The sequence below is a fragment of the Platalea leucorodia genome (genome assembly GCF_965183815.1).
Source record: "Platalea leucorodia genome assembly, chromosome: 3".
NCBI lineage: Eukaryota > Metazoa > Chordata > Aves > Pelecaniformes > Threskiornithidae > Platalea > Platalea leucorodia.
In genome coordinates, this window is record NC_138825.1 from 19061526 (window position 1) to 19087827 (window position 26302).

The 26302-nt window shown below is 42.7% G+C and overlaps 1 protein-coding gene across 2 annotated transcripts in view; it reads left to right on the plus strand.

Annotated features, from left to right (window-relative positions):
* The window catches only part of WDR43 (WD repeat domain 43), a 41957-nt gene that overhangs the window by 8739 nt on the left and 6916 nt on the right, over positions 1-26302 (plus strand). The window contains exons 4-20 of one of the 2 annotated variants that reach the window (XR_014227631.1): positions 3194-3314; positions 4512-4651; positions 5154-5256; positions 6355-6419; positions 6788-6959; positions 7487-7573; positions 9467-9598; positions 10046-10183; positions 11032-11118; positions 12530-12561; positions 13396-13459; positions 14359-14472; positions 14926-14995; positions 15643-15698; positions 15794-16047; positions 19960-20039; positions 20639-20777. Coding sequence is in view for 1 of the 2 variants with exons in the window: in XM_082306564.1 (XP_082162690.1) it covers positions 3194-3314; positions 4512-4651; positions 5154-5256; positions 6355-6419; positions 6788-6959; positions 7487-7573; positions 9467-9598; positions 10046-10183; positions 11032-11118; positions 12530-12561; positions 13396-13459; positions 14359-14472; positions 14926-14995; positions 15643-15698; positions 15794-15913 (1501 nt within the window). In the remaining variant the exon portion in view is untranslated. Of the gene's footprint in view, positions 1-3193; positions 3315-4511; positions 4652-5153; positions 5257-6354; positions 6420-6787; positions 6960-7486; positions 7574-9466; positions 9599-10045; positions 10184-11031; positions 11119-12529; positions 12562-13395; positions 13460-14358; positions 14473-14925; positions 14996-15642; positions 15699-15793; positions 16913-19959; positions 20040-20638; positions 20778-26302 lie in introns of those variants that run through there. The other variant, XM_082306564.1, reaches the window with a different exon arrangement.

The window sequence follows — 26302 nt, forward strand, 5'->3', positions numbered from 1 at the left end:
CATGGCCACTCAAAATGATAGTGTGGTCTTGCAGTAACACTGGCCTCAGCACTTCTGGATGCATCCCATTCAGTCTTAAGGAGTTGTATGTGTTGGATTTGTTTCTGTGATCCCTAATTTGATCTCCCTTTACTATGGGGAGTGCTTTGCTCCCTCCAACTCTGGCACTGGGTTTGGGAACATGGGAGGCCTGAGGGACTTTGCTCTTCAGTGCTTTGGCTTTTTCTATGTATTGAATGGGTCCCTACACCATTCAGCAGCAGGCCCACACTTTCCTCAGTCATGTCTTACTGTTGCTGATGTGTTGTATGTAGATGTCATTTTGTTGGCCTTCATATTCCCTGCTGGTTTGAACACCAGCTGAGCTTTGGCTAATTCTGTCTCTGCATGCCTGGACAATATTTTTATATTCCTCTGTGTAACCTGTTCCCACTTTCACCTCCTCTGTACTTCTTTTTTTGTGTTTTTGAGTTGAGTCAGAAGTTACCCACTTGGCCGAGTCAGCCTTCTGCAATACCTGGCGATTTTCTGCTCATTGGAATGGGCCATTCTTTTGCTTTGAGCTCTTGGAAGAGCAACCAGCTTTCCTGGGCCCCTTTGCCCTTCAGGGCACCCTCCAGTGGGATCCTGTCAATCAGTCCTCTGAATAAGTTGCAGTCTGCTCTTCTGAAGTCCAGGGTTGTCATTCTGCTGTTTATCTCGCTTGTTTTTCCTAGGGTCTTTAAATCCATTGTCCTGTGGTTGCTCTAGCTGGAGGTTGTCATCAACCATCACATTCCTTATCAGTTCTTCCTTTTTTTGAGTAGCTGACCCAGTAAAGCACCTTTCGTAGTCTGGTTGTAAATCACTTGCATCAAGAAAAGGTCCTCGGCACTTGCCAGCAATCTCTGGGTCTACTTGTGCCCTCCGGTGCTGCCCTTCCAGCAGTTGCTGGGGTGGTTAAAGCCTCTTAGAAACCAGGGCATAAGATTATGAAGATTTATATATTTCTTTTTAATCAGACAATCTGTAGCAGATACCCACCGCATCACCCTTGTTGGTCTCTTGTCATACTTACCTGTAAGTTCTCTGCTGGCCCTTTGCCTGTTTCAGAGGAAAGCTCCATGCATTCATGCTACCCTTTTGTGTGGAGAAACCTCTCTCCTTTTTGCCTTCCTGGCATGTCCTTGCTGATGTGCCTTCCTAAAGGTCCATTTATTGCAGCACTCCTGTCTTGCAAGCTATCTGTCTCTCTGTGATCCCAGTGAGATCAAAGCTCTGAAGCTGCCCACAGATATCTAATTCACCCCGTTTGTGCGCGTGTGTTCAGGTACAGGCACTTGAGATGGGTCCCATGCTGCTTTCTTGGGAAATGTGAGAATTCTTCCTGTCATGCTTCATCTTGGGTGTTTCCCTCTGCCCCTGTCCCATGCTGCTGCTTTTTTGGGGGCTGTGGTTATAAAAGGTAATCAGAGGCCTTGTATTCTTTAATTTTGAAGATGGCAACAAAAAGTCATTCCTGGAGTGTATACATTAAAAGTGTACTAGCAATATAATATCATGCTTTTTACCTGATTTTTTTCTCTGGTGATATTATGAGTCATACCTAAGGTAAATGACATTAGAAAGAGTAGAAGAAAACAATTCTCTAAAATTTTACCTAAATCGATGAGACTAGAAGGAACAAATTCTCCCCAATAATTGCTCATGCCCAATGTACATGTGAGATTGCCTGCATTCTTTAACACTTGTCAGGACCTGGAAATGAACCCTAACGTATCCCACAGAGAATTCAGGATGGTTGCTCCTGGGGTAGAGAAGTGCTCAACTTCTTTTGATTTGCAGGCTTCTAGACATTTTCCTATAGAAGCACGGACTGCTAGATAGGGAATTGAAACCACGTGGCTTTAGGCTTGACTTTCTTAATTACCGTAGAAGTAGTCCATAGAACCACTTGAGGAGGTCTGTGCAGCACACACTGAAACCTCTGGCAGAGGGACAAGCTGTTGGGGAAGAGAGAGTTTCTGAAGAGGCAAGGCAAGGTGTTGGAGAGAGGTTGTCTAAAACATTCTGGATGACTTCTTGTTTCTCTGGTTGTAGCTTTTTCATGTCTTAAATACTCTGAATACTCAGAGGCATTCTGTACATCTCCTGCAGTTTCTTGTTTCATGATACCTGTTTAAAACTCTTTCCTGTAAAATTATATAAAGAGTATCCAAAGTAAAAACTAATGGATTTTTGCTGTGCTTTATATTCTGCAGTCTTGTTTAGTGCATTTGTAAACCTAAAAAGGCATTTTTACTATTAAATAGTTTGAAATTCTTAGTCCTGACTTTCTCTTTGGAAGAGAAAACAAAATCTTGTCATACTCTCTGTAAGGTGTCATGTTGTTTGTCAAGTTTGCTGGCAGTAAAACTTTAAGCTTCTATGAAATCTAATAAAAAGTGATACAGTAAATGAGCTCTGTTTTGGAAGACAGGAGAGGTGCTTCTTGGGCACGTGGAAGTTATTTGAAAGTATTTCCAGAGCAGCTGTTTACAATCAGAATGTGATGGGTTGCAGGGTACTTCCTATCTGTAAAGGGTTTGTGTTAATGCTTTCCTTGCAATTTTGTCCTGTGAGAAACATGCAGTACTCAGACTCCTTCAAAGCAGATGCAAGCTTTTCATGACAGGATTTTTTTTTTTTTTAAAATAGTGCTTTGAGCCATAGATCTTTAAGGTGAAATTTATTATTGTCAGTGTCATTGACAGGCTTGGGAGGAGGGCCAGGAACTGAATGGGCCTTGAAACTCTGAATTGTTGTGTTGAGAAGACCTTTTTGAATGGGTTGGTGTAAGCTTTTTGGATTATGGTGCAAAGGAAAGTCTTGGTATGGCTTCTCTTACCCTATTTTGAGTAGTAGAGAACTTTGAGAGAGGAATTCAGAACAGAATAGGCAAATATCAAAAAAAATGTCAACAGTTGTTCAGTGTTAAATAGCTTTACGTTTTTGAGTTGCTGTATATTTGTGTAAACTAATTTGAAGGAGAGGAGCAGAAACAGAATAGCTTTGACCTTATCTTTGACTACTTAAATTAGTATTTTTTTAATAATCTTTGCCTTAAATTTTCCAGCATGGCTGATGAGGATTTTGAGATTATGCTAAATAATATTGTTTTTTCTATTTATTCATCTTTCTCCCTTTGTACAAAAACCCTCCATCCAAATTCTAGCAAGTGGAAAGGTGACAATAGCAGTGTCACCTCTCTATGCATCAGTCCAGATGGGAAAATGCTGCTGTCAGCCGGTAGAACTATAAAACTGTGGGACCTGGAGACCAAAGAAGTCTATAAAGTAAGTAACTTTGTAAAACGAGATGCAAAAAAATATCTTTCTTGATGGGTGACATTATGTATCTAGTATTTCCTGATAGGATATCTGAAAATTTCATTGGGTGTGAGGAGACAATTGGCAGTTTTGGGATTGCTGGAAGCTGTTGCTGTGATGATACCCTCAACTGTGGTTTCAACTTTCTGAGAGTCGAATGAGGACATTAAATTCCTTGGCTGTGTCTGAGCACGCTACCAGCACCCTTTCTCAAGCCTGTAGCAGAAAGATGGATGCTGTTCTTTTTCACTGGGTCCCTTACCCTTCTAGCAGGAGAACTCAGTTCACCGCAGTATTAGTTAACTGCCGGCATGGGTTTTTGCATGAGCTCCCTGACTTTTATCATGAGTCCCTCCTTAAAGCCTTCAAGCTTCTTTGCTAAACTTGAGGTAACTGCTGGCATTGCCAGATTTGATGTTGAAACAGTTGGAAGGCTTAGGAGCAAAACCCTCATTGTTCCCTGAGCAGGGCTCAGGCATGAGCAAATTACCATGTTTTGGCTCTTCTGTAAATGCAGTCATGTGCTCTTGCCTGCTGGCAGATAGGACACAGCTAGTCTCTGAATCTCCTGGTACTTGCTGTCAGGTAAGTGTGTATTCGTGTGCCATTACTGTGGACTTGCTGGTGCATGGCAACTACTATGTATATCTGCATCCTATGATGAGCAAAACTACTATTTACAAAAGTAGATTGAAGAACCAATTTTTTTTTTTTGGAGGTGGGGCGGGGGGTTGAATAGCCTTAGTGTGTCAGCAGACCTGTGCATTCATCTTACAGTTGAGAATGAAACTGTAAATCTAGTTTCATTGTAAAAGTTGAAGTGTAAAATTGTGTGTGTCGGGGAAACCAAAAATGTGCTTTCTGACAGTAACAGCAGTACAGGTGGATGTGGTTTCTTTTGCATGGACTTGGTCCCAGTGAATTTGCCTTTGATTCCCCATTTAACTTGTAAAATTCCAATAAATATCTGGAGGGTCAGAAAAAGTTTCCTTGAAATACAGAAATGCAGGGAAGCTGATCACTAGTAAAAAAATCACTGAAATGTCCTTGTCGACTTAGTAACACTTGAATCTTTCTTAATGTTCTGTGTTAACTAATGTTTTAATTTTTGCCATATGACCACTTATGGCAATCATTGAAAGATTCTTTTTTTTTTTCTTTTAGCATTTCACAGGCCATGCTACATCAGTGTCATCATTAATGTTTACCACAGTGAAACCTATGAATGAAAATAAGCCCTTTGATGGAATTACAGGGCTTTATTTCTTGTCTGGAGCTATACATGACCGATTACTGAGTGTATGGTATGGAAGCTTTTCATAGTTTGTAACTTCGATTATGATCGGTATTGAGGATAGACTCAACAAGTATGTTCTGAACTCTGTGATTAAACACAAGGTTAAGCAGAAGGGGCTCTGGAGAAATGCAGTGATGATCTCTTAAGTGGTGCTTTCAACTCGCTGATTGTTGAATGAAGATGAGAATTTCCTTGGCTGTGTCTGAGCATGCTTCCAGTTGCCGTTTGACTCATTAATGTATGCCAAGAACATACTGTGTAATAGGCTGCTTTGTTCTTTGTACTTACTGTAAGGTTTACACTAAGTTTTCTTGCTGAGTTGGGAGTTACTTTGCTCTTGGAATTCAGAACACTTTCTAAGCTGAAAGCTGAAATTAGAGCATGAGTATTTTTGGGTGGGGCAGATACTACCACAGTTGCTGATGATTTATAGGCTTTATAATGCTTTTCAGGTGCAGAGGATGCTGTTTGTGCTATAGTAAATAGCGTGTACTGTTTGTGTCTTCCAGGCAGATCAGATCAGATAGGAAAGAAAAGAATGCTGTGATGTCTTTCACAGTAACAGATGAACCAACTTTTATTGACCTGACAGTATCAGAAGTCAAAGAAGAGGTAGGACCAATAGTTTGTAACCAAATATGTTCAACAATTTTCAATTGTCACATCAGTTTCCTTTTAAAAGTGTGAAGAAAGAAGCGTGGTTTGTATTTGGCTTCTGTTATGCAGAGATGAGATCTGAATGCCAATTCATGGGTGTAAGGATATTTTTTATAGGTGCATTTATAAAGCTGATAGTTTGAAATCTCATTTTCAAAGCCACTAAGTGCAAATTCAGTGTTTTCTTCAGAAAATTTGCTTGTGATGGCAGAAATGTCAGTTGTTTCCTATTTAGAACAAGTTAGTAATCAAAATTGTTGTTACAACTTGGCATCAAAAACCACAAAATTCTTTCTAAAAATGCAGTTTGGATATGGTCCTGTTTTTTCTGACCTCAAGTGGCTTTGGCAGCATAACTGCATTTTGAATTAACTAGCCTTTAATGAGTTAAAGTAGTGGTGTGTATTCCCCAGGTCTCTCAATTTCAGCAAGTACAAGTCTTTCAAAATAGTTGTCTTATGAAAAATGTCTGCATGTGAAACATATTCACAAACTGTTTCAGTAATTATTTAAAACAATTTTCTCCTGCTGCCGTTGTTAGATTCCTTTGTAAAAACAGTATTTCATGCTACATTTTCTAATGTTTCCAGTTGTGCCCTCTTACTTCATGTATTGGGGGTGAGAGTATTCTGTAAAGTACGCCCATCATCTAATTGCTCAGAGCACTCATCTCAGTTTCCTTCCTCCTAGCTTATTTACAGTGTCAGCGCCTTTGTAGACCTGTGCTTCTAGACATGTTGGGACATACGTTTGGAACATTGCTGCTTACAATCACATATGTGTGCTACTGTCCAAACTGTTCAAATTTGGATATATCAGTAGTGATTGGCTAAAGTGCAGTTATGAGTTATCTTTTTGTCTCCTAATAGTTGTATTAAATGTTCCTGAGATGTTAGTGTCTTTGATCTTCCTTATGGATTTAGTTATATCTTCAATGTGTTTAGTTACTGAAAAAAGTCAAATTGTAACCATGCAACTGTCTCTTGATGTCCTGTACTTAAGGGAGGTTTGTCCTTTGAGCTAATTAAAATCTTCTACTGTGCCTTCTTTCAGCCTGTGAAGTTAGCAGTTGTGTGCAGAGATGGGCAGTTGCATTTATTTGAACATATCTTAAATGGGTAAGTTAATATTCATCTTTAGGTTGTCTTTGGGAAAGGTCTGGGATTACCGTAAGGCAAAGTTCAGTCTTGTCATGCTGTTGCCTTTAAGCTCTTGTATCTGTTCACAAACCAGGTTCCAGCTGGTTCTTTGTCTTGGGTTACTGGACACATTTTTGGAGAACTTACTTGCTGGGGGCTGTGCTGCACTTTGGTTTAAGTGTTGCTTTAGCCAAGATCTTATGTGTCTGTACTTCATCTTAGCCGTCTGTAAAAGGCGTAAACCATCTGAGTTTGCTGAGGGCTTGCTAATGAAAGGTGCTTAGATGTGCAAGATACCGAAGTGTTTAAGCTAAACCTCTTGGAATTTTTTCATTCCGTTTTTTCAGTTACTGCAAAAAACCCTTAACATCAAACTGTACTATCCAGATAGCAACGCCTGGAGATGATGGGGACTCCACACCAAAACCAGTCCCTATTCTAGCAGCTGCGTTTTGCACAGACAAACAGTCTCTGCTGCTTGTGTATGGAAACACCTTACAGCCCATCATAGAGAAAGTGGTAAGTAAAACTTACTGGAGAAGTTTTGGGTTGTATAATATGGACTCCATACAGCTCTCAGTTGGAGGGATTATTTTTTTTGTGGTTATTTTTTTTATTGTTGTTGTTTGTTTGTTGTTTTTACTTTTTTGAAATTGTATAACAAGATAAAGCTTATTCCTTCCCCCTTTTCTGGGAGCTATGACTGTTGCCCCTGAGCTGTTTTGACAGGTGATTTGTATTCTTCCATTCTTTCAACTAAAATACAACTCGACATTATTGCTGGCTGTTTCTTGCAATTTCAGCTGTTACTGAGTTAGGCCATTGAAACTGCTTTTAATACTGTTTCAGTTTACCTGTGTGAGTTTCTTTGGAGAGTATAGAGATCTGGTAACAAAAGGCAGATGTGCAAAGCAACTGCTGTTCTAGAGTGAAAAAAAGTTCATTCTACTTTATACTTCTGGAATTTGTTCTCATCTTTCAGTAGCGTAATGAATCACAGGGGTGAATCTCAAATATATTAACTGGTTTTATTCCTGTCCTTTTAGTCTTTGAACAGCACCGAATCCCACATATGTTTGATAAGGGACGTCCAGAAAGTGTTGTCACTTAAGACAGATGTTGCTGTAACAAAGGTGAGCTTTGTGTGAAATGTTATTTTGTTGCTCCTCTTGTTCTACTTCAGAAATGGTAGAATTCACTGCTCTCTTTTAAAATGAGGTCGGATTTCTGGATGGACCTGCTCCGAGCTGCAGTGGTAGCTTCAGATGTCCGTGGCACTCAGGCAGGCGTGCGTAAAGTGTGCTTCATGGCTGCTGTGTGTCCTAGTATGTTCTTGCACACCGTTACCCTCCTGTAGCTCATAGCAAGTCCTGTTTTCAGCAGGCCTGCTTGATAGACAGGACTGGCTGATGGTTTCTCTTCTGCTTGAGATCAGTCCTTCCCCTAGAGTCTGTCAGTTTGTACAGCCTCTTTGACCCCGATGGTTTGGGGTGAAGTTGGGATGGCTTTGTTTTAGAGTCTAAATAAAATGTAATGGAGCCTTAAAAGGCATGTCCTTTTGGCTCTTCTCGAGGTGGCCTTCACGTATTCCTACTGACAGGGATATGGCACCTGGGAATGTGAGCTTGACACTTAGATGGCAACAGTGTCCACTGAGGCCACTTGCCACCGTTTTCTCTCATGCAGGATCCCCTGGGGGTTTAGAGGCAGGCCGTGAAGTTCTTAATCAGTGTCCGTATTCAAGGCCTTGAAGATTTGAAACGCTTGCAGTATCAGTGAAGTGAGCAGGCAGTGCTGTTTTTCTAACCCTCAAGTTACCTACTGGATCTGGTGCTCCATCAGCCACGCGAGGTTTTGTGCTGATTCCTCGGTCTTGGAGGTGGTGGGTAGCAGAGCTGAAATGCAGTGAGAGGCGTAGGAACTCCCTGGCATGCAGTGATGATACCCATCTTGGTTTCGCTTTTTGCTGAATTCCAGTGAAGACGCATTTCTCTTGGCTGTCTGAGCATGCCTTGTGGGGAGAAGGTCAGTGGTTAGTTTGGTGAGCAAAGGGGATAGTATTTTAAGACCATTGCTGTTCTACAGTAAAATTCTCGAGCCGCAAAAATATTTTTTTTTTTTTTTTTTTTTTTTTTACTTTTACACAGAGCATATCACTGTAGTAGGTAAGATTTGTATCACTTCATTGGGCACCCAGCAGGGCTCCCACAGGTACAGAAGTTTGAGCAGGTACTTGAAAAAAAGGCCTGCACAGAAGCGCTGTGGTTAAAGAAGTGTTCTGGAAGTAGCAGGTAGCATTCTTGATATTCTGGAAGTGGCATACTCCCTTACATCCTCTGTGGGTCGGGGGAGCGCTTGGTTATTAAATATATTGCCTTTAAAATTCTATCATCTCCTTTGTGTTCATTGAAGATGGGTACCATAGCTTGTTCTGTGTAACTTAAGGTTGCTCTGTTCGTCATTGTGATCATAGTCTAATTCAGACTACTGAGTTCTGCGTCTGAGCAATCCCTAGAAGAAAATTGGTGGGATTGAAGTGAATAGTTACTACCTTTTACTGTTACATTGTGCTGCTGTTGGTGATCAGTTCTTACCTTCCAGTGGAAGCTGAATTAATCTGCATGTGGTTTATGGGCCTGACTGGTATCTATTGGTAATATTTTTTATTACAAAATACTCTGGTACACGTGGTATCTATTCCTAGCAAACATCCGAATATCTGTTGTTGGATACAAACACTTAGTTTGATGAGCGTTGCGGAACAAGCTTGTAAGAAAAATGATTCACAAGTGATTCCAAAGAGACTGTTGTTTTAGTTAATTATGAAAACTAGCTGACTGTTGCTTGAGGTTATTAATTGCTCTTAAAAATGTAGGATTTTCCTAGTATGTATGTCAAGAAAATGGGTTGTGGCAGGCTGGTTTTACCATGCATGTAAGAGTCGTGGAATAAAATGAGTGTTTTAAATTGGAAGAAAGCTCAAGATATTAGCAATTCGTGCAAATGTGGTTATCTCTGTCTACTAGGTAAAGACGCCTGTTGTGAACTTGGACACCAAAGTTCTAGTGCCTGGCATTCCAGGACATAGTACAGCTGTCAAAACTCCATCCTCGGGAAAGGAGAAAAAGAAAAACAAGAGGAAACCGGGAGAGACAGAGGTAAAGTGCTTCCTCTTTTAAACACAGCAGTAATGGAGAAGCTAGAGTCATAAATCATCATCGTAACTTCTTTAGGTGAACTTGAACTTGCTTTGTTTGGTGTGGAAGCAAGGTTAATGATATCATCTTTTTGTATGAAAGGCTTCCCCCTGCTCAAAACCTTTCCCTCACTCAAGCCCTCTGTGCCTTGCCCGTAGTTTTGCCATGTTCCTGCAGAACTTTGTCACATGCTTGTGCCTGTCTCTCTGTGCTAAGGTATATTACTGCTTTTGAGTCAAAACTTCTTTTCTCAGGCTATTCTCTGTCAGTACATTTAAAAGAATATGCAAAATTTGTGTTCTTTTCCAGCAGAATCAGAGGCAATGCTGTAGGTTAGGTACTTTGCTTTCAGCTGATGTTTTTGAGAAACTGCACTGAAACAGCACTGCCTTTGTTTACCCTCTGCAGGAAAGCATTGAAGAGCGCCTAGAGGCACTGGATATTGATGTGAGCAAAGTAAAAACTCCAGGTGGCCTTCCACAAACAGATAGCTTTGCAGTGCTTTTGGTTCAGGGCTTGGAAAGCAACGATGCAGAAATCTTAAATGTAAGTGTTACAAGATCATTGTATGCAGTTTAATCTATTCGCTGAGACTTGTGGGGAGCCTTCCTGAAAGCCGGGGAGGCTGAACAGTCAGGAACCCGTTGTTTCTCCCAGCTGCTTTTTGCCGATTTGCTGCTCAAGGCAGCGGTGTTATAAATGACAGTAGCAGTATTACTTTTTTGTTGTTATCTACCTTGCTTTCTGAGTCAGTCCATGAACTTTGAGGTGCTTCTGTTTATGATAAATTTGTTATGTCACAGTTGAGATGTTTTACAAGCAACGTTACTAATGCAGCCATCTTCCCTTTAGCTTGAGTTGGAGCATAATTTGTGCCTAGTCTCCTGAGTGTACGGTTCCAAGTAGATACTGTTTGAAAAACACACAGATGACAACAGTTTCACTTGAAAAGCTTACTGTTGCGTTTGGACTAGGGGGACATAACAGTTCTGGGGCAGGGAAATGAAACCTTAAGAATTTGATGCTGAATAGAAATTACTTGTCACATACTGGTGAAAGACATTTTTTTACAGAAGTCAAGCACAGAAAATAGCAAGGGAAATTTTAATGTGCCTGTGATGCTTCGTTTCTAACATGCGGTGGGTGGGCCACAGGCAATGCTAGATTGTTTTAGATGGGTTAATCAACTATCTTATTTTGTTAATTGTAGCTGACTTGAAAAATGGAACTCCTTTTCGTAGTAAATATTCTTTTGCTTATTGTCTTCATCTTAGCATACAAAGGTAGTGTGGAGTAGAAAAAGAGATTTAAAGCCAGGAATTTTTGATTGTGCTTATTGCTCATACACATGTTAAAACTGAATGATTCTCTGATCCTATTTTTCATTTTAACAGAGAGTGCTTAATACAAGAAAGGAAAACGTAATAAAGAACACAGTAGCCAGAATGCCTATACATGCTGTCATTCCACTGCTGCATGAGGTAGGAGAGACTGTGTTTCTTGTACTGTCATACAAGCCACATTTGGTTTGCGTTCTAGCTGGGGAAAATCCAGGATATGTCTCTATTTTTACCAATGAAATTGGTTTGGTAGTTTTACAGGACAGAAGTTGTTCTTAATTTATCTCTGATATGCTCTTATCTTCTCTGGCTGAAGCTTAACCACAGGACAAAGTGCCACTGTCAAAGCTAGGAAGAGCATTAGATCATGTAATATTATCTGAAATGATTATGTGGGAAAAAGAAAGGGAAGAGGTTAAGCTAAAGCTTGTTTAGTCCAATGGCAAACAATTACCATTACATCTTCTTTTCAGCTATTAAAATAATGATAATTTGAAGCACAAAAATAGCAGTGCTAGCCAGAGCAAGTTATAGGAGCATAAATATGATAGATACTCACATGAGAGAAAGAAAAATAGAATACGTACTTACAGCAGTGATTTTAAATAGCACTTGGAAATTGAGGGGCAATTTCTTTCCTCCTTTGAAGATAGCTCAGAAGCCCAGTTGCTATATTTAAGCTTTGCGACATCACTTAGTAATAATTTTAAAAGGGATTTGGCTTCTGAACTGCTTATTCAGTGGCATTAAATAAAATCTGGTTTTGGACAGAAATATTTTAATTGTCAGCCTTATCTAGACATTACTTTGCATAAACTGAACATTGATTAGTTGGTTTTGTTATGTGAGAGACATTTTATAACATAAGTTAATGGTTAGATTTCTCTTGCATTTTCATGCACTGGCCACAAGTAAGATTTAATTTTTACTTGTACTAACCTTAACTGAATTATGCAGATGGCCTGGTTTTGAAAGTTTAGACTACCTTTAAGCATGTGTTGTGACACCTCCTTAGGCTTAGGTTAATGAGGTGCAGTGTTTCTTTTCTAGGACCTTTGTCAGAGAATCTAAGTGCAAGTGTGTGACTGTATAATTGCAGCGGATGGACAGATCTTCATGTAACTGTCTTCTCCAGAGCTTGAGATTTGTTCTGTGAAATAGCATTTACCTGATACTACCTTCACTTGTTTCCCCAACTTGTCCGCCTTGTAACAGCTCCTCTACTAAGCAGATATATACACAGAGACATATAAAATACGAATTTCCTTCTACTTATTCCTGCCAGCTTGAAGTTTCACTGGATATATTGCCTGTTAAGGTTCCAGTTTTATTGTAATAATGAAGCTCGGCTTCTGCAAGTTATCGGCCTGCGCATAGGATGGTAGAGCCAGCAATGTAACATTCTGGAGCCCGGCAGTGGTTAATCCTAGCAAACTTCCAATGCCTGGAGATCTTTATGCCCTGGTATTGCGGCTGTCACATGGATGTAATGTTGGATTTTTAAACTCATTATGTGTTTGATAATTATTTCTGTCCATTTCTGTCCTTTTAGCTTACGAAGAGATTGCAGGGCAACCCATACAGGTAAGAGACAACTCAACTACAGTTTAATTCACCTGAAACTTTTCTAGTCTGCGCAGTATGGTCCCCCCCCTCCACCTACGTGACTGATTTCCATAGTAACTGTAATTAAACTGCAGCATCTTGAGGGAAAAATCCTCACCTGATTGTGGGTGCAAAGAGGAACTTTTATTAAGGCAGTGCTTTGTCAGGATGGCTGAAGCGAAGTTAAAAAGGGAAAAGGATGCCCGAAATAAGCATATAATCCTGAGAAAGTATCTGAAGTCCCAGAATATCGACACTGCGGACCTGATCAATATGTAAAATAAAATAAGTATCAGATGTATAGCTTGTTTGGTTTAATTATCAAATAGATTTTTACATATTTGTTGTTGTGTTTAGTTAATAACAAAACCAGCTCTTCCTGCCCCCGCCACCCCCCTCCCCCAAATCTTGTTATATTGGTATAAGGATAGCATTTCTGAGACTAGCTGTCCTTAATTGTGGTGTTTGTCTGTTTTTTTTTTTTTTCTTTAAATAAAAATTCCCTCATTGTAGGCGGAGAAAGAAGTAGCATGCTTTGCTCTTTTATTCATTGAAACCTCCCGTAAAAGATGTCAGAAACAGAGACCCCTGAATATGTCTAGTTTTAATCCCTCACTTAAATGTCTGTTCTTTTTCTAACAAATAACTTAGAGGTGTCTCATGTGGATAGCCAAACTGTTATATTTCCATCTGCATTTATCTTTTTATATAATGAAAGAGGAGCACTTTCTATAGATCTGCTTAGCGTCTAGAATGTGAAATGGGTGTTTCTCAGCCAGTATCTCTTTGATAGAACTTATTTTTCTTTTCCAGTGCCTCACTAATGGTTCGATGGCTGAAGTCTGTTTTTACTCTACATGCATCCTACCTTTCCACAGTAAGTATCTTGCATTAATGCTAATGCACGTAATTAAAACTAGATTTAAATTCTTAAATATATGTATGTTCTTCCTTCAGGAATGTTCCTCCTGCTCTCCATGTATGGCAGTGCCCAAATCAATGTACAGAGGGCTATACTTCTGCCACTTCTGCCAAATTGCTGCACATTGGTTATAAGTTGTTTTTCTTAGTCATTCATGACATAATTACAGTCATCCCAAAGTCAAACCAAGATAAGTTATGTCACACCTGTGAGAGCTGGGGAACAAAATTACTGACAAAGAGTAATCTAGCCTGTGTCGCTAAATCTTATAGAACTAAATTTGCCTTGCTGTTGTAATGCTCATTTTGAGACTGTCTTGGACATGGCTAGATTTATAGGGTAAAGGTGTGCCAAAGTTGGCAGGGTAGTAAGTAATGTAGTAGCTTCTGGGTTGAAGTCCAGCCTTGCCTTACAAGTGATGGATAAAGCACTCTTGCTCAGTTAAGAAAAAGGCATTTTGGCACTGTTAGTCCTTTCTCCCATTTGTTATAGGATTGCTGTGCGTCAGAACTTGCACACGTTGCCGAGGCTGCATTTGTACACTGGTGTATATTCAGTTCCCATTTACACAGCTTTCCAAGTAGTGCTTCAACACCTGCTTACGGCAGTGACTGTGGAAAGGAAAAGTAGTTTAAGAATTGCCATGTCTTGAAAGTAGATGTGTTTCTAAACACAGCTACATGTTAATTGATCAGGCTGCAGGTGGTTTCTGTGAACCCTCAGCTCTCCCTTCTGTCTAGAAGAACATGAGCAAGGATCGCTTGCCCCAGATGTACAAAGGTAGTTTAAAAATAAGACAATTGGGATGTGTTGGTCAACAGCTTCATTTTTCTTCATCCTTCTCTTCTCCCAAGTTGCCAGACCTTATTCCTCAGCTGGGAATGCTATACCAGTTAATGGAGAGCAGAGTAAAAACTTTGCAAAAGCTTTCCCGTCTGCACGGAAGACTCTTCATTCTTGTCACCCAGGTGAGTTCCAAATAAATAACATGGGATGTGTAGAAGAAGCATTGTTTGCAGACTTAACCTCCTGTCGTGATTACATCCGATGGGACCTGTCATCGGGAACTTAATACAGCTGCTGTACGGCTACGCTGATAACACTCAAATCAGTACACTTAATTGACTATCTAGTCAGTCTGTGCTCACGGGAAGTGTTACGCACTTTTTCCTGCCAAATGTGTCTACTGACCCGTAGAGTTTTAAAGGGGATTAAGTAGGAGGTACTGGGCCACTTCAGAGCAGATGCCTCTAAAATTTTACTTTGTCCTTTGTACTTGCTTGGCTGTTAAGCTGCTACTATAAATGAATTAATCTGTGTTAAACTTGATGTGGACTTCATTTACCTTGTTACGAGTTTTGCTGACTTTTAAGGTTGGAATATATGATTGCATCTAAGGCTAATCTGCAAATTCCTTTCAGGTTGCAGCATCAGAAACAGTTCAGGATGTAACTGAGGTTAATCAGACTGCAAAGCTGGTATATGAGGATGGTAAGTGGTGTGTGCTAGGTGTAGCTCAGCTCCTGAATTCACGTGACAGCCAATACTTGATGGCTGTTCATCATGTTCCTATGCTTATCTATTAGCGTACAATCTGCAAGTAGAGAGTTTTTGTGGGAAGTCCATGGCAGGAAGGTTGGTGGCTAATGATGCGGGCATCTTGTAGTTGGTTCTTCCTTCCTTCCTTCCCTCCCCTCCTTTTATTTCCTTTCATTCCCTCCCAGCCCTGCTTCACAAATGAAGAAATCAGTTAATTGGAAGTTCAGTATGCTGCTTAACCTAACTGGCAGTCTCAGATTTCTAGTGTTAGCTGCCCTTCTGCTAAGGTAGATACAGTCAAGGCACTGTTACGTTTGAGTCAGCAGGATGTCAAGGTAGTGGATGTCAGCGTATGTGCGTGTACACTTCCAATTTGGCCTTTATCTACTGCAACTTCATACTGCATAATCATAAGGGAAGTTACTAATTCATGTTGAAAGTCCTAATTCATGTTGATCAACCTAATCTTCAGGTAGAATTAGGTTTGGAATTGAAACAGCACAGTTTGGAGACTTAGCAGCGTGTGGGGCTGGGCTTTGTTTGCACAATGACATTTTAAAGTCTGTTCTCCAGACTGAGGGATTGTTTTCTCTTTGCAGAATCCTCAGAGGAGGAAGGCTCAGATGATGAGATGATTGCAGATAAGGACTCTGATGTAAGTGGGGTTGGATCAGATCTTCTCCCGTTTGCTTTTAACAGAAATTGTGTGACTGTCAAAGGCTCAAACATTCCTGTTTATTTTTTCCCCAGGAAAACTGGGATGAAGACGAGGAAAAAGAGGAGCAATCTGATGAACAAGACATGACTGTTGAAAAGGAGATCAATGGTGATTCTGATTTGGAACCAGAAAATGAAAGCGAAGAAGAATAACGGCACGAAAGAATAATTTTAACAGTTGAAACAAGTGGGCCACCAAACTCTAATTCTGGATCATCTTGCTGAAAGATGCCATATCTGCATATAGGGAGTGCAGACTCATGCACAGCCTGTGTGCAGAGGCACAGGTGGGGCACTGTGCATTTCCGAATCCAGAATGTTTAACCATGCCAGCCTTCTCTCGCCCTATCTCCCTGCGCTTACTTATAGAAACATTTCTTCCACCTCATGGTTGGATTATGCCTGTCATGTGGACATGCATTTGTATCTCAAGTGAAATAAATCTGCCACCGCTGTTTGTGTGGTAAACTTGGTTCAGCTTTACATTGAATTTGTTTCAAATATTCAAGGATCAAAGACAACCGGTCTATACCTTCTTTCCATGCTTCAGTTAGCAATAGCAAGTGGGCATCCTGCTGCGTTTTTAAAAAAAAAATAACAAAACAAAACAGAAAAAAGAAAAAAAAAAGATATTTTTGTAATATTTAAATTCTCTACTGAATTTCTTTTCTCCCCCTCCCCCCCGCCCCATCCTCCATTGGTTTAGCCATGCCATGGCAATATCTAAATGCCAACCTGACTTAAAAATGGCTTTTTCTTTTTTAACAAATTTGAACTCAAGACTTTTCTATGTATAAATCAATTACTTTTCTTGTGCTTCAAAAGGACATTAGAAGTATCACTGGCTCCTAATTTTGTTTTAATGGAGGCTGTATATAAGTTTAATGCTAACCCAGAGGATAGACTGTGTTGAATTGGGTGGGGAGAGGGGAGTAACAGGGGAACGAGAAGGTGAATGCTTGTGAATACATAGCGCACAGCTATACCTTTATTACGGATTTTTAATCTTTCATTGGCAGAACAAGGACAGCTATTTGCTCAGCTAATGGAAGCTGAAGTGGTGCAAACACATTTTTAAGAGCAAAACAAGGTAAAGGTTTGAGCCATTCACCACTATAATGTACAATAATATATTTGTCTATAAATGGAGCTGTTGCAACTAAATACCGCCCTCTTTGTAAAGTGAATAAATATACATCTCCTTTACCAAATACCTGTCCTGTGGTGTTTGTTGAGAGAGACCTTAGGTAGCTAAGGGTGGTGGTTAAGGGTGAAATGCTGTTTGTAAAAAGCAGATTTCTAGTGGAGGAGGAAGCGAACCTAAAAGGTTACAGTGTTCTGCAAAGCATCTGTTGTTATCGATTTCTTTGCTCCCTGTGTTTCAGTCGTATCTGTTGGTTTGTCCACTGCTCGGAGACTGCATTGGGGTCGCAGCCTTGTCTGGAGGCGTTAGGGGATTGTGTCACTGACAAAGCTGCAAGAGACGTGTTCCGTCTTTGGAGAGCTGGAGGTAGAAGGGCAGCAGTTGGAGGTTTCCAGTCTTTGGAGGGGGTTTTAACTGACAGTAAATTAGTGTCTTAATAATTTGTAAAGCTGGGCTTTTACTTCATTTCTGAGATGCTGTGAAAATAAATGGCAACGCTTGTGCACTGTCTGTACTTCCACAAGCCACCAAATTAGGCTTAACTGATGTACAAGTTTTTAACCAGTACAGATGTTACTATATGCAGGCAGGCTTCAAATTGGGCAAGAGAGGGATGTGAATGAAGGTCTGTTGCATCTCAGGTGAGTGCTGTTCTGCTGAGCTTTTGGGGCACAGAGTAACACAAGGAGCAGCTGTGTTTTGGTTGTGCAAGGTCCTCCAGGTACCTGTGTCCCAGGCTTTCCGAAAGTCCAAGCAGGAGCCCTGGTCTGGGGTCAGAGCAGGCCGAGTACCTCGCTGGCACTGTTTGGGTCTGGGGAGTGGTGGCACTGGAAACTTGGCACCACTCCCCGTTGCACCTGTAAGGCAGGCGTTCCCTGTGTCCGTCCTGTCAGTGCACCAGAAACCTGCTGCAGGAGTGGAGCTGTGGGAGAACCTGGCAGCAGGAAGAGGAGGGGGATTTCAAAAACATTTTGTTTGTTCCTTGATCTCACCGACACTGAGATTCTGTGAATCTGTTTCAGTATCGGGCAGCAAGCTGGTAGCAGGGGTACGAGTTCTGGTCTACTCTGGTGTTAGGACAGCTGCGTAACACTGTCCTCTGAGCCCTCTGCCTGTATCATCTTCAAGGAGCTGTTCTGTGTGAAACCATTCGGGCATGGCAGCTGCAAGCAATTGGGCTGGTTGTTCCAAAAGTTTCCCTCCCCTTAGAGCTGATAACTGACAGTTCTGTGCACTTTCTAATCCTTACAACTATTTATCTGCAAAGCCAAGGTCTCAGTCAGCTGATGACTAAGCTGTTCGTGTCTTCCATCTTTCAGAGACGCAGCATTGTCTGGAGAAAGAGGCTGGAAATGGGGTAGGTCCTCCCTTGCAGCCGTCATCCTGGTAGTTTTGGAGCAAGAGAGTAAGGAGGACAGCGTAGCTGCTCACTCGGAGCAGCGGAGGCTGGATGAGGCCTTGTGCCAAGAGCCCCAAGGAGTGTCCAGAGCAAGCCTCTGTGGTTAAGCAGTCAACAAATCAATGGGGTGGAAACTCTGAGGCGTACTTTTGTTTTTATTTGCCTAACTTATATTGTGTCCCATTTATAGGTGTGTATTTAACGCTTGTCCAGGTACCACTGCACAGTGCAAGGGATTTTTGTTTGCTGTTTTTCATGTGGTCCAGGCCTTATTTCCAGGCTATAGAAGTGAATAAACTTTGCATGCGATAAGGAGCAATACCAGAGGTGGCCAGGGGGTGTCACGCCAGCTCCACAAAAATTCCTTGGAGTACGGGGCCGCAAGAGCAACCCGTGCCTTGTGCCTTTGAGGATGGCACAGTCGCACTGTTGCTAAATGCATCCTGCTGTAAGACGGTGTGGCTCACATCCTCGCCTCTTGTTGTGCTCCTGCTTGCAAAAGGACTTGGTACTACACCAGCACTTGGTGCAAGAGGTGCTTGTTGCCTCCTTTGCTAAATATTTCAGTGTTTCATCTGAATCTCAGAAGTTTGGTAGGGGAATAAGAGCTGCCCGTGTGGGATGTGCACCTATGTCTGTCAAAGGTTCTGCTGTGTAAGTATGGATGTGAAGTATGGATGTTTTGGTCTCCCTGCATGCTATGGGAAGTGATTTAATTGGTTTTAAAAAAACAAAACTTTTTTTGGCTCATCCTTTAAGTTGCTTTTGCTAATGGCTTCTCTGTCCCGAAATAACTTATCTCAATGACATTGGTTAAGAAGAAGCAAGCAAAAGCAAAACATGTTATTGGAGACAGGGTAGAAGAGGAGCTGGGGTTATTTAATCTGGAGAAGAGGAGGCTGAGGGGAGACCTTATCGCTCTCCACAGCTACCTGAAAGGAGGCTGTAGCGAGGTGGGGGTCGGTCTCTTCTCCCAAGTAACAAGTGATAGGATGAGAGGAAACGGCCTCAAGCTGCGCCGGGGGAGGTTTAGGTTGGATATTAGGAAAAATTTCTTCACCGAAAGGGCAGTCAGGCACTGGCAGAGGCTGCCCAGGGAAGGGGTTGAGTCCCTGTCCCTGGAGGCATTTAAAAGCCGGGTAGATGTGGTGCCTAGGGACATGGTTTAGTGGTGGACTTGGCAGTGCTGGGTTAACGGTTGGGCTCGGTGATCTTGAAGGTCTTTTCCAACCTTAACGATTCTATGATTCTATGATTCTGTAAGAGGAGGAGGGCGTGGAAGGGGAGAAAAGAAGGAAAGATTTAGGATGCACAGCTAGTTCTTAGAAAATTCCTGATTACTGGGAACATCAGCAAGTAGACATTTGAAAACTGCACGTGAAAGTTACAGAGGTGGCTTATAGTTTGATAGCCAAGTTGTAGTTTAGGCTGTCTTATGATGACACAAGGGCTTGGTACTGTATTCGCCCTTCTTTGCGTGGGGGGGAACTGGCTGGTGATAAGGAAAACTCACTCTGTGCACAGTTTTGACTTTGCCCCTTTAGCCTGTGCATAAACCAAGATTAAGCCTCCTAGAAACTCATCTGTGGCCTTCGGGATGTTGGTTCCCTGCTCCCTGGAAGGGAGCCCTGTGGCAAACACTCTGTTTCCTTGCAGGTGTGTCCAAACTCACAGCTGTGGGACCTCGATGAACCACCCAGGAGACACTCCGTTTCCCCGGTTTGTAGGAAAGCCAGGTATTTTGTGAGTTAATTTATGGGGGGTGGCTTAAAACATCAGTTTTGCTTTAGAGAGCAGTATGATTGATCCTGGAAGGAAAAATTATTCCTACATCTCCAGTCTGCTACAAGCGGGTGACTGCTACTTCAGCTGGTTGCCAGGTGGCCATACCCTTCCAGTTTGGGATTGGGTTTGGGATCAGTCTTGCCGTATCTCTCCCAGCATGTAGGTCCCTAAGCTCTCTAACTGGGTGTGCGCAGCATCTGGAGGCACTGGGAGGGCGGCTGGAGCTGTGGTTTGGAGGCGATCTTCTCAAGCAGGTAGCATGTAATATTCAGTTACGGTGTCTGGATGCCTCAGCTCTAATGTTGTGACAGCTGTGGTGGTTTTCAGCTCATTTAGACATCTATAAGGGCTTGTTTTGAACTGGAGAGAGAGAGATCCACTTCCTGTTGGGGTTGCAGAAATAACGTGTGGGAAGTCACTGCGCTCGAGCAGAGGAGATGACTTGCTAAAACGTGTGTCGTTGTTGCCAGCATGATTGTTTTTGACTGAACTGCTGCCTAAAACATAGTCTCTTTTTTGGATCTTTTCTTCAAAACTACCTTATACCCAGCCCTTGCAAAATCAAGAAGATCATAAAGAAAATCCTGCTTGGAAGAGAGCCTGGGCCTCTGCATGAGGAAAATTTTGTCCAAGTGCCTTCATCTCTGCTTCTGTTTTGGCAGCAAGATAAAAAATTGCTCAGCAAGGAGGTACGAGAGATAAATAAGATTTGTGTGAGTGAATCTCACGTTATCTAGGAGGGGAAGTGAAGTCATGGTCAGACCTGGAGTCTATCCAAAGCTCTTCTAATCATGGAGATGGGGTTAACTAGGTTATTTAAAATACCTTGGCTCAGTAATGAGCACTCTAAGTTATTTAGGAATAACTTAAGGACTTAATGGTGCATTTTGTCCTTGAGAAGAAAATATTTCCTTTAAGCTCCATGGGGGCTTGGAGGGGAGGGGGTTGTCTCTAGGTTCCTCCCACGATGGTTACTGCACACACAAGCTTAGGACCCCCTTGATCTCTGCATCCGTGAATTGGAGGACCGTTTGCTTCCATCAAGGTCAGAGAGCACTTGTCTGTTGGTTATTTTAGTGACTTCCCAAAGCCCCTGCAACAAAACAGTCAACAATATTTCGGTGCCTGATGGCACGTTTCAGAAGGAGCGGGCTTGTGCGTTTGTCATGCTCTTTCACCCATAGTAAACTCATTCTTTATATTCAGCTGTTGGCCGACGGGGGGCAATAAATGATTTATAACCAAGGCAACAGTTGCTGTGGGAAACTGGCATCAACAAGAATCTTTTTCATGTCCACATCAATGAAAGTATTAAAAAAATCTTCCCACTCTGAATCGGGCGAGACCATTTGTGACACTTCCCAAAAAGGTGGTATAGGTAAGTCAGATTGAAGTGATATCACACCGACTGTCTGGTACAGGAACTGATGACCCTTTCAGCTGCCTCAAGTTGGAAGTTCCTGTAATCAGATCAAATAACTGTTTTCTGCCCCAGCTGAACCTGGGTTTTCTGGGAAGGGGGGTTGACAGCGAAGGTTGGTAGAATCTGCTTTTGCTGGAGTTGCGCTGTGATTCCTGTAATGCAAAAAATCTCGTCGTGTGAACTTGGGGAACGTAAGAACACGGGTATTTGTAGTCGCTGTCTCAGCTGACTGGCTTCCAGCAATTGTAGGCTGGAAAGAGCTTGGGTCCTCTCCAAACCTGCAGTTCTCTGAAGCTTCGTCGTGCGTTCGGGCTCCTCAAAGCAAGGTGTGTAGCTGAAATAGGGTTTGTTGATACAATTAAAGATTTGGAAAAGGAAACTAATAGGATGAAGGGAAGACTGTTCTGGAAAATATGAACTCTGGTGGATGCTTCAAACTAATTGACTTTACCTTTAAATAAAGGGAGTTTAAAGTGACAATTCTTTTTCTACAGTCTCCTCATTTCCAGTGAAATATTTTCATGTTTAGAGGAAGGGTTTTTCCCTCTATCTGTAAATAAATTTCTCTCTAAGGTAATGCCACAGAAGACTCCCTTTGTAAGGCACTGAAGCCTGCGCTTGCTGCTGCTTTGCGAAGGGATCTGATAACAACCTTGGAGCTCGGTTGGTGCTTCCAGGGGTTCCCCCCTGCTCCCCGCCAAGTGCCATGAATTCTAACTTAATTTGCCAATCTTTGCTTATTCTAGATGATTTTTTCTAATGTGTATTATTACCGTGGTGACCCCTGCTAGAAACTGCAAGCAGAAGAACTGCAACCATCTGCTCAGCACCCGGCGTGCTCCTGAGCGTGCAGGAGGCTTTGGCTGCACATCCCTGGATCTTCCGTGCCCTGCTGCAGTGGTGATAAGCCAGCCTGATGCGAGATGTGCTAAGCCTGTAAAAGATGGGAAAAATTAGTGTTTGCATTTCAATACAATTAAAGCCTGGGTGGAACAGCACTAGGTGGCATCCAGGTCCTTCTTGGTGCTTCCAAAATGTTGCAAGTAGGAAACCACCGCTGCACACGCTGGTGGGCTGACTAACATCCTCCTCCTGTGTCCCGGGCAAGGCCACCCTTGTCTCCACACCACGGGTCAGAATCGTGGTCCTCGCTGCTCTTCATGGATGATCTCCTTTCCAGTCTGATTGTCTTTTAGGAGAAGTGCATATTGTTATGGATGTAAGATTGCTTTTAGTTCAGAAGTGGTGTCTTGAATACTTTGCTTTTCCGGAAGCTTGAAGTTTGAAACAAGATTTCAATTCAACTTGGAAATGGTACATTTGCAGAAGAAAAAGTGAATTTTGAGCAGACTAATAGTTTGATGCACAAAAAAGGGAGAGGGTGAAGTGAATGATAAGGGAGGGAAAAATTGAAGAGAAAATTTGAAGTTTTTTTGGCTGTTTTTATTGGGGAGAGGCTGAAGCATTTTTAGTATTCTAACAGAACTGCTGACTTTTTCTTTGGCATTGATTATTATTAAACTGACTTTAATATTTTCATTTTATCTCCTTTAGGTACTCACAAAACAATCCCCAATTATGTCAGTTTTGGGGGTTTTGTGGTTTTTTTTGTTTTTTGTTTTTTTTTTTTTTTTTTTTTGGTTTTTTTTTGTTAGTTTTTGTTTTTGTTTTTAAATTCAAGTCCATTGAATTCATCCATCTAAAATTCAGATTTCAACCTGAAAATTTTGTTTCCCACCCAGTCCTGGCAAGGAGAGCTGCCGAGGGGTAGTGCAGTGGGCAGCAGTGCAAATGAAATCCTGCCCCAGAGCTGCTCACCAGATGCAATGCTCTCAGTTCTTCGTTGTTCAGAACTGCTCTGGGAAGCAGTGGTGTTCCTGGGACCAGTCATAGTCCAGCATTTAAAAATGGATTTCTTGATAACAGTGCTGTAGTCCAAACTATTTTGGAAAGGGGACCAAATATCAGATTGCTTCTGTTGCTGGGCCAGGTGGTGAAACACCTAAAATACCCTCAGAAGGAGGAATATAGCTTTTGGGGATTGGAAGAGACAAAATAACCATCGAGGCAGGTTTTTCTTGTCTTTCAGTCCACAGCTCCAAATGGTTGATTGCTTTGCAAAATGGTGGGGAAAATGCAGCTAACAGAAAACCGCTGTAGTACTCCACCTCACTCTGCGCTGCCTGGGATCCGTCCCCAGGCCCTTGTGGTCCATCACGCAGGCAAGCCTCAGCGTGTGCCCCTCTGAACGTTACTTTTGGCTCTTTGTCTCGCACCGCATCAGTCTGTCTTCTCTGTAGGGAAGGCTGTTGAAATGTTCTTAAAACGTTGGAATGACAGAAAAAAAGAAAGAACTCGATGATCACTTTTTAAGTAAAGCAGTAATAGCACTTTTGGAAATATGCAGAAATTAAGTGCACTCAGGGACCATAAAGGATGCTAATCCAGTCCTTGTGAGAAGATATCTGTAGAAAAGGGAGTTAAATAAGCACGGTCTATGTGTCCAAATTAATTTGCACAGTGTGTTTCTCTGGTGTGTGAAGCTTTGCTAGTGTGCACAGAATCTCAGCTTTCATTGATTTTTAAGTGTACTTCTAGTTCCCAGGGCTTCAAAAAGCACCTCCCAGGAGAACCAAGCCTCATCTATTGGTGAACAGGCTGAATATGCAGGTGGTCTGAAACAGCAAGTCCCCGTTCTTCGCAGGCTGGCATGCCAGTCTTAAAACCTTGTGATGTTCCTTTGTTGTCCCCTACCTTTCCCTGCTGGTAGGGGCTAGTGTGAAAAGGGAAGGGGATCAGAGCCAAATGCTGAGGTCAGGGCAGGGATAGACATATTTCTGGGCAGTCGTTACGTTCCTCAGGGGGTGACTGCAAAAAAACTATTCTAAATCAATGCCTCCATTAGTTCTTCTGTAAAGGCCATATTCCCGCCTTGATCTCTCCACAAATCTGTTGAAGGCAGTGATGGCTGCAGCGTGGCATTTGCCACAGTTGAAACTTCTGCTCTAGACTGAAGTATGTGGTTAAATACATTGCAGAGGCAGAGCCTTTTGAGAGGGTCTGATACTGAGATATCACTGATGTGCTGGGAGAAGAAACTGGTGGAGACAGCAGCCAAGGTCCCAGAGGCCCAGGAGAGTCATAGGTGCCAGCTGCTGAGGCTGTTGAGAGCTAGCGAACTGCCAGAGGGAGTTCAGCATACAACGCTGAGGCCAGGTACAGGAGCCCATATCATTGTGTCACTCAGGAGAGGAAATGACCGATTAGACAAGGCCTCTAACTTTGAGGCCCAAGATTTATTTTCTCCTGAGGATTTAAGATTAGAGCCTTAATTGCATCTGCTAAGAAATGCGCTGGACGTCAAAAATAGGGCTTGCTGAGTGGGGCTCCAAGCGTCATCACATTATGGCTGTTGAAGGATTAGATTAGAGTAGATTCTCCTGTACAAATCTTCCTTCCGTTAACGTCCCCAGCCAGCTCGATGCTTTCAGTTGCTAGATTAGCATCTCCTAAGAGCGCCTGCTCTTGTTCCTCTCGGCATCCCTCCGTTTGTCAGTTCTTCCTTTGGTTAACACCTCTCACTTGCCAGGGCCAAATAAACAGTGCTGTTTAGAAAACAGCATTTAACACTGTTTTGTATGATAGTGCTGTAATATCTTGAAGAGAGGGGAGACTTGGGGGGTCTCATCTGGTCCAGCTATCTTAACTGCAGCATTCTGCATTTCTGTACTCTAAAAGGGTTTAAAGTATGATTTCACAGGGAACAATTCCAGCTCAGTACGTGAAGAGAGGAAAGGCTGACGGAGCGGAAGGGAGGTGTATGTGTGTGCAAGAAATCCTCGTTCATTAGAGGCGGGGGGGAAACAAAAATGAGCGACTGTGCAAGTTCACCTCTGATGTGTGCCTTGAGGGAAGAACTCAAGTGCTGCCCTGTAATTTCCTTTTAGAAATATGAATACAGCTGCAAGCGATGAGAAGTCTTAAAACAGCTGCAGATATCTTCCCTTGCTTTCCAGGCCTTGCCAAAAGGGGCCTCTAGGAGTTATCATAATGTTTTATACTGGTACCTCTTGCCTTTGTATCTGAGCCATCTTGTAGAACTACAGTGGGGTTTGTGGAGTCTGGTCACCCCATGTTTCTCTTGGAGCTTACACGGAGATCCTATGTTTTTCATCTCCTCTTGTCACTACGGTGCCAGTGCAGCAATGTCACCTGTGGTGGGTTGACCTTGGCCAGCTGCCAGATGCCCACCCAGCTGCTCGCTCACCCTGCCTCCCCTGGTGCCCTCGATGGCGTGGCGCAGGGGCATGGGGGCTGCCGTCAGTCCATAACAGCTCCTCTCTGCCGCTCCTTCCTCCTCACGCTTTTCCCCGGCCCCAGCAGGGGTACCCTCCATGGCCTGCAGTCCTTCATGATGAACAGGTCCTCCATGGGCCACAGCTTTCTTCAGGAAATATCTACCTCCTCCTCCGGTGCGGGGTCCTCCACAGGCTGAGTGTGGATACCTGCTCCACCGTGCTCTCCCCTCTGGGGGCTGCAGGGCACTCCCTGCTCGGAGGCCTGCAGCACCTCCTCCCCTCCTCCTTCTCTGAGCTCGGCGCTCGCAGGGCCGTTTCTCTCACTTTGTTTCCCCTCACGCCTCTCTGTCTTTGTGGCATTTCGCCCTTCCTTAAGCACGTTTTCCCCGGGGTGCCGCCACCGCGGCTGAGGGGCTGGGCCCGGCCCTGCGGCGGGAGCGGCCCGGAGCGGCGCGGGGCAGCCCCGGCCTCTCCTCACAGAGGCCGCCCTGCG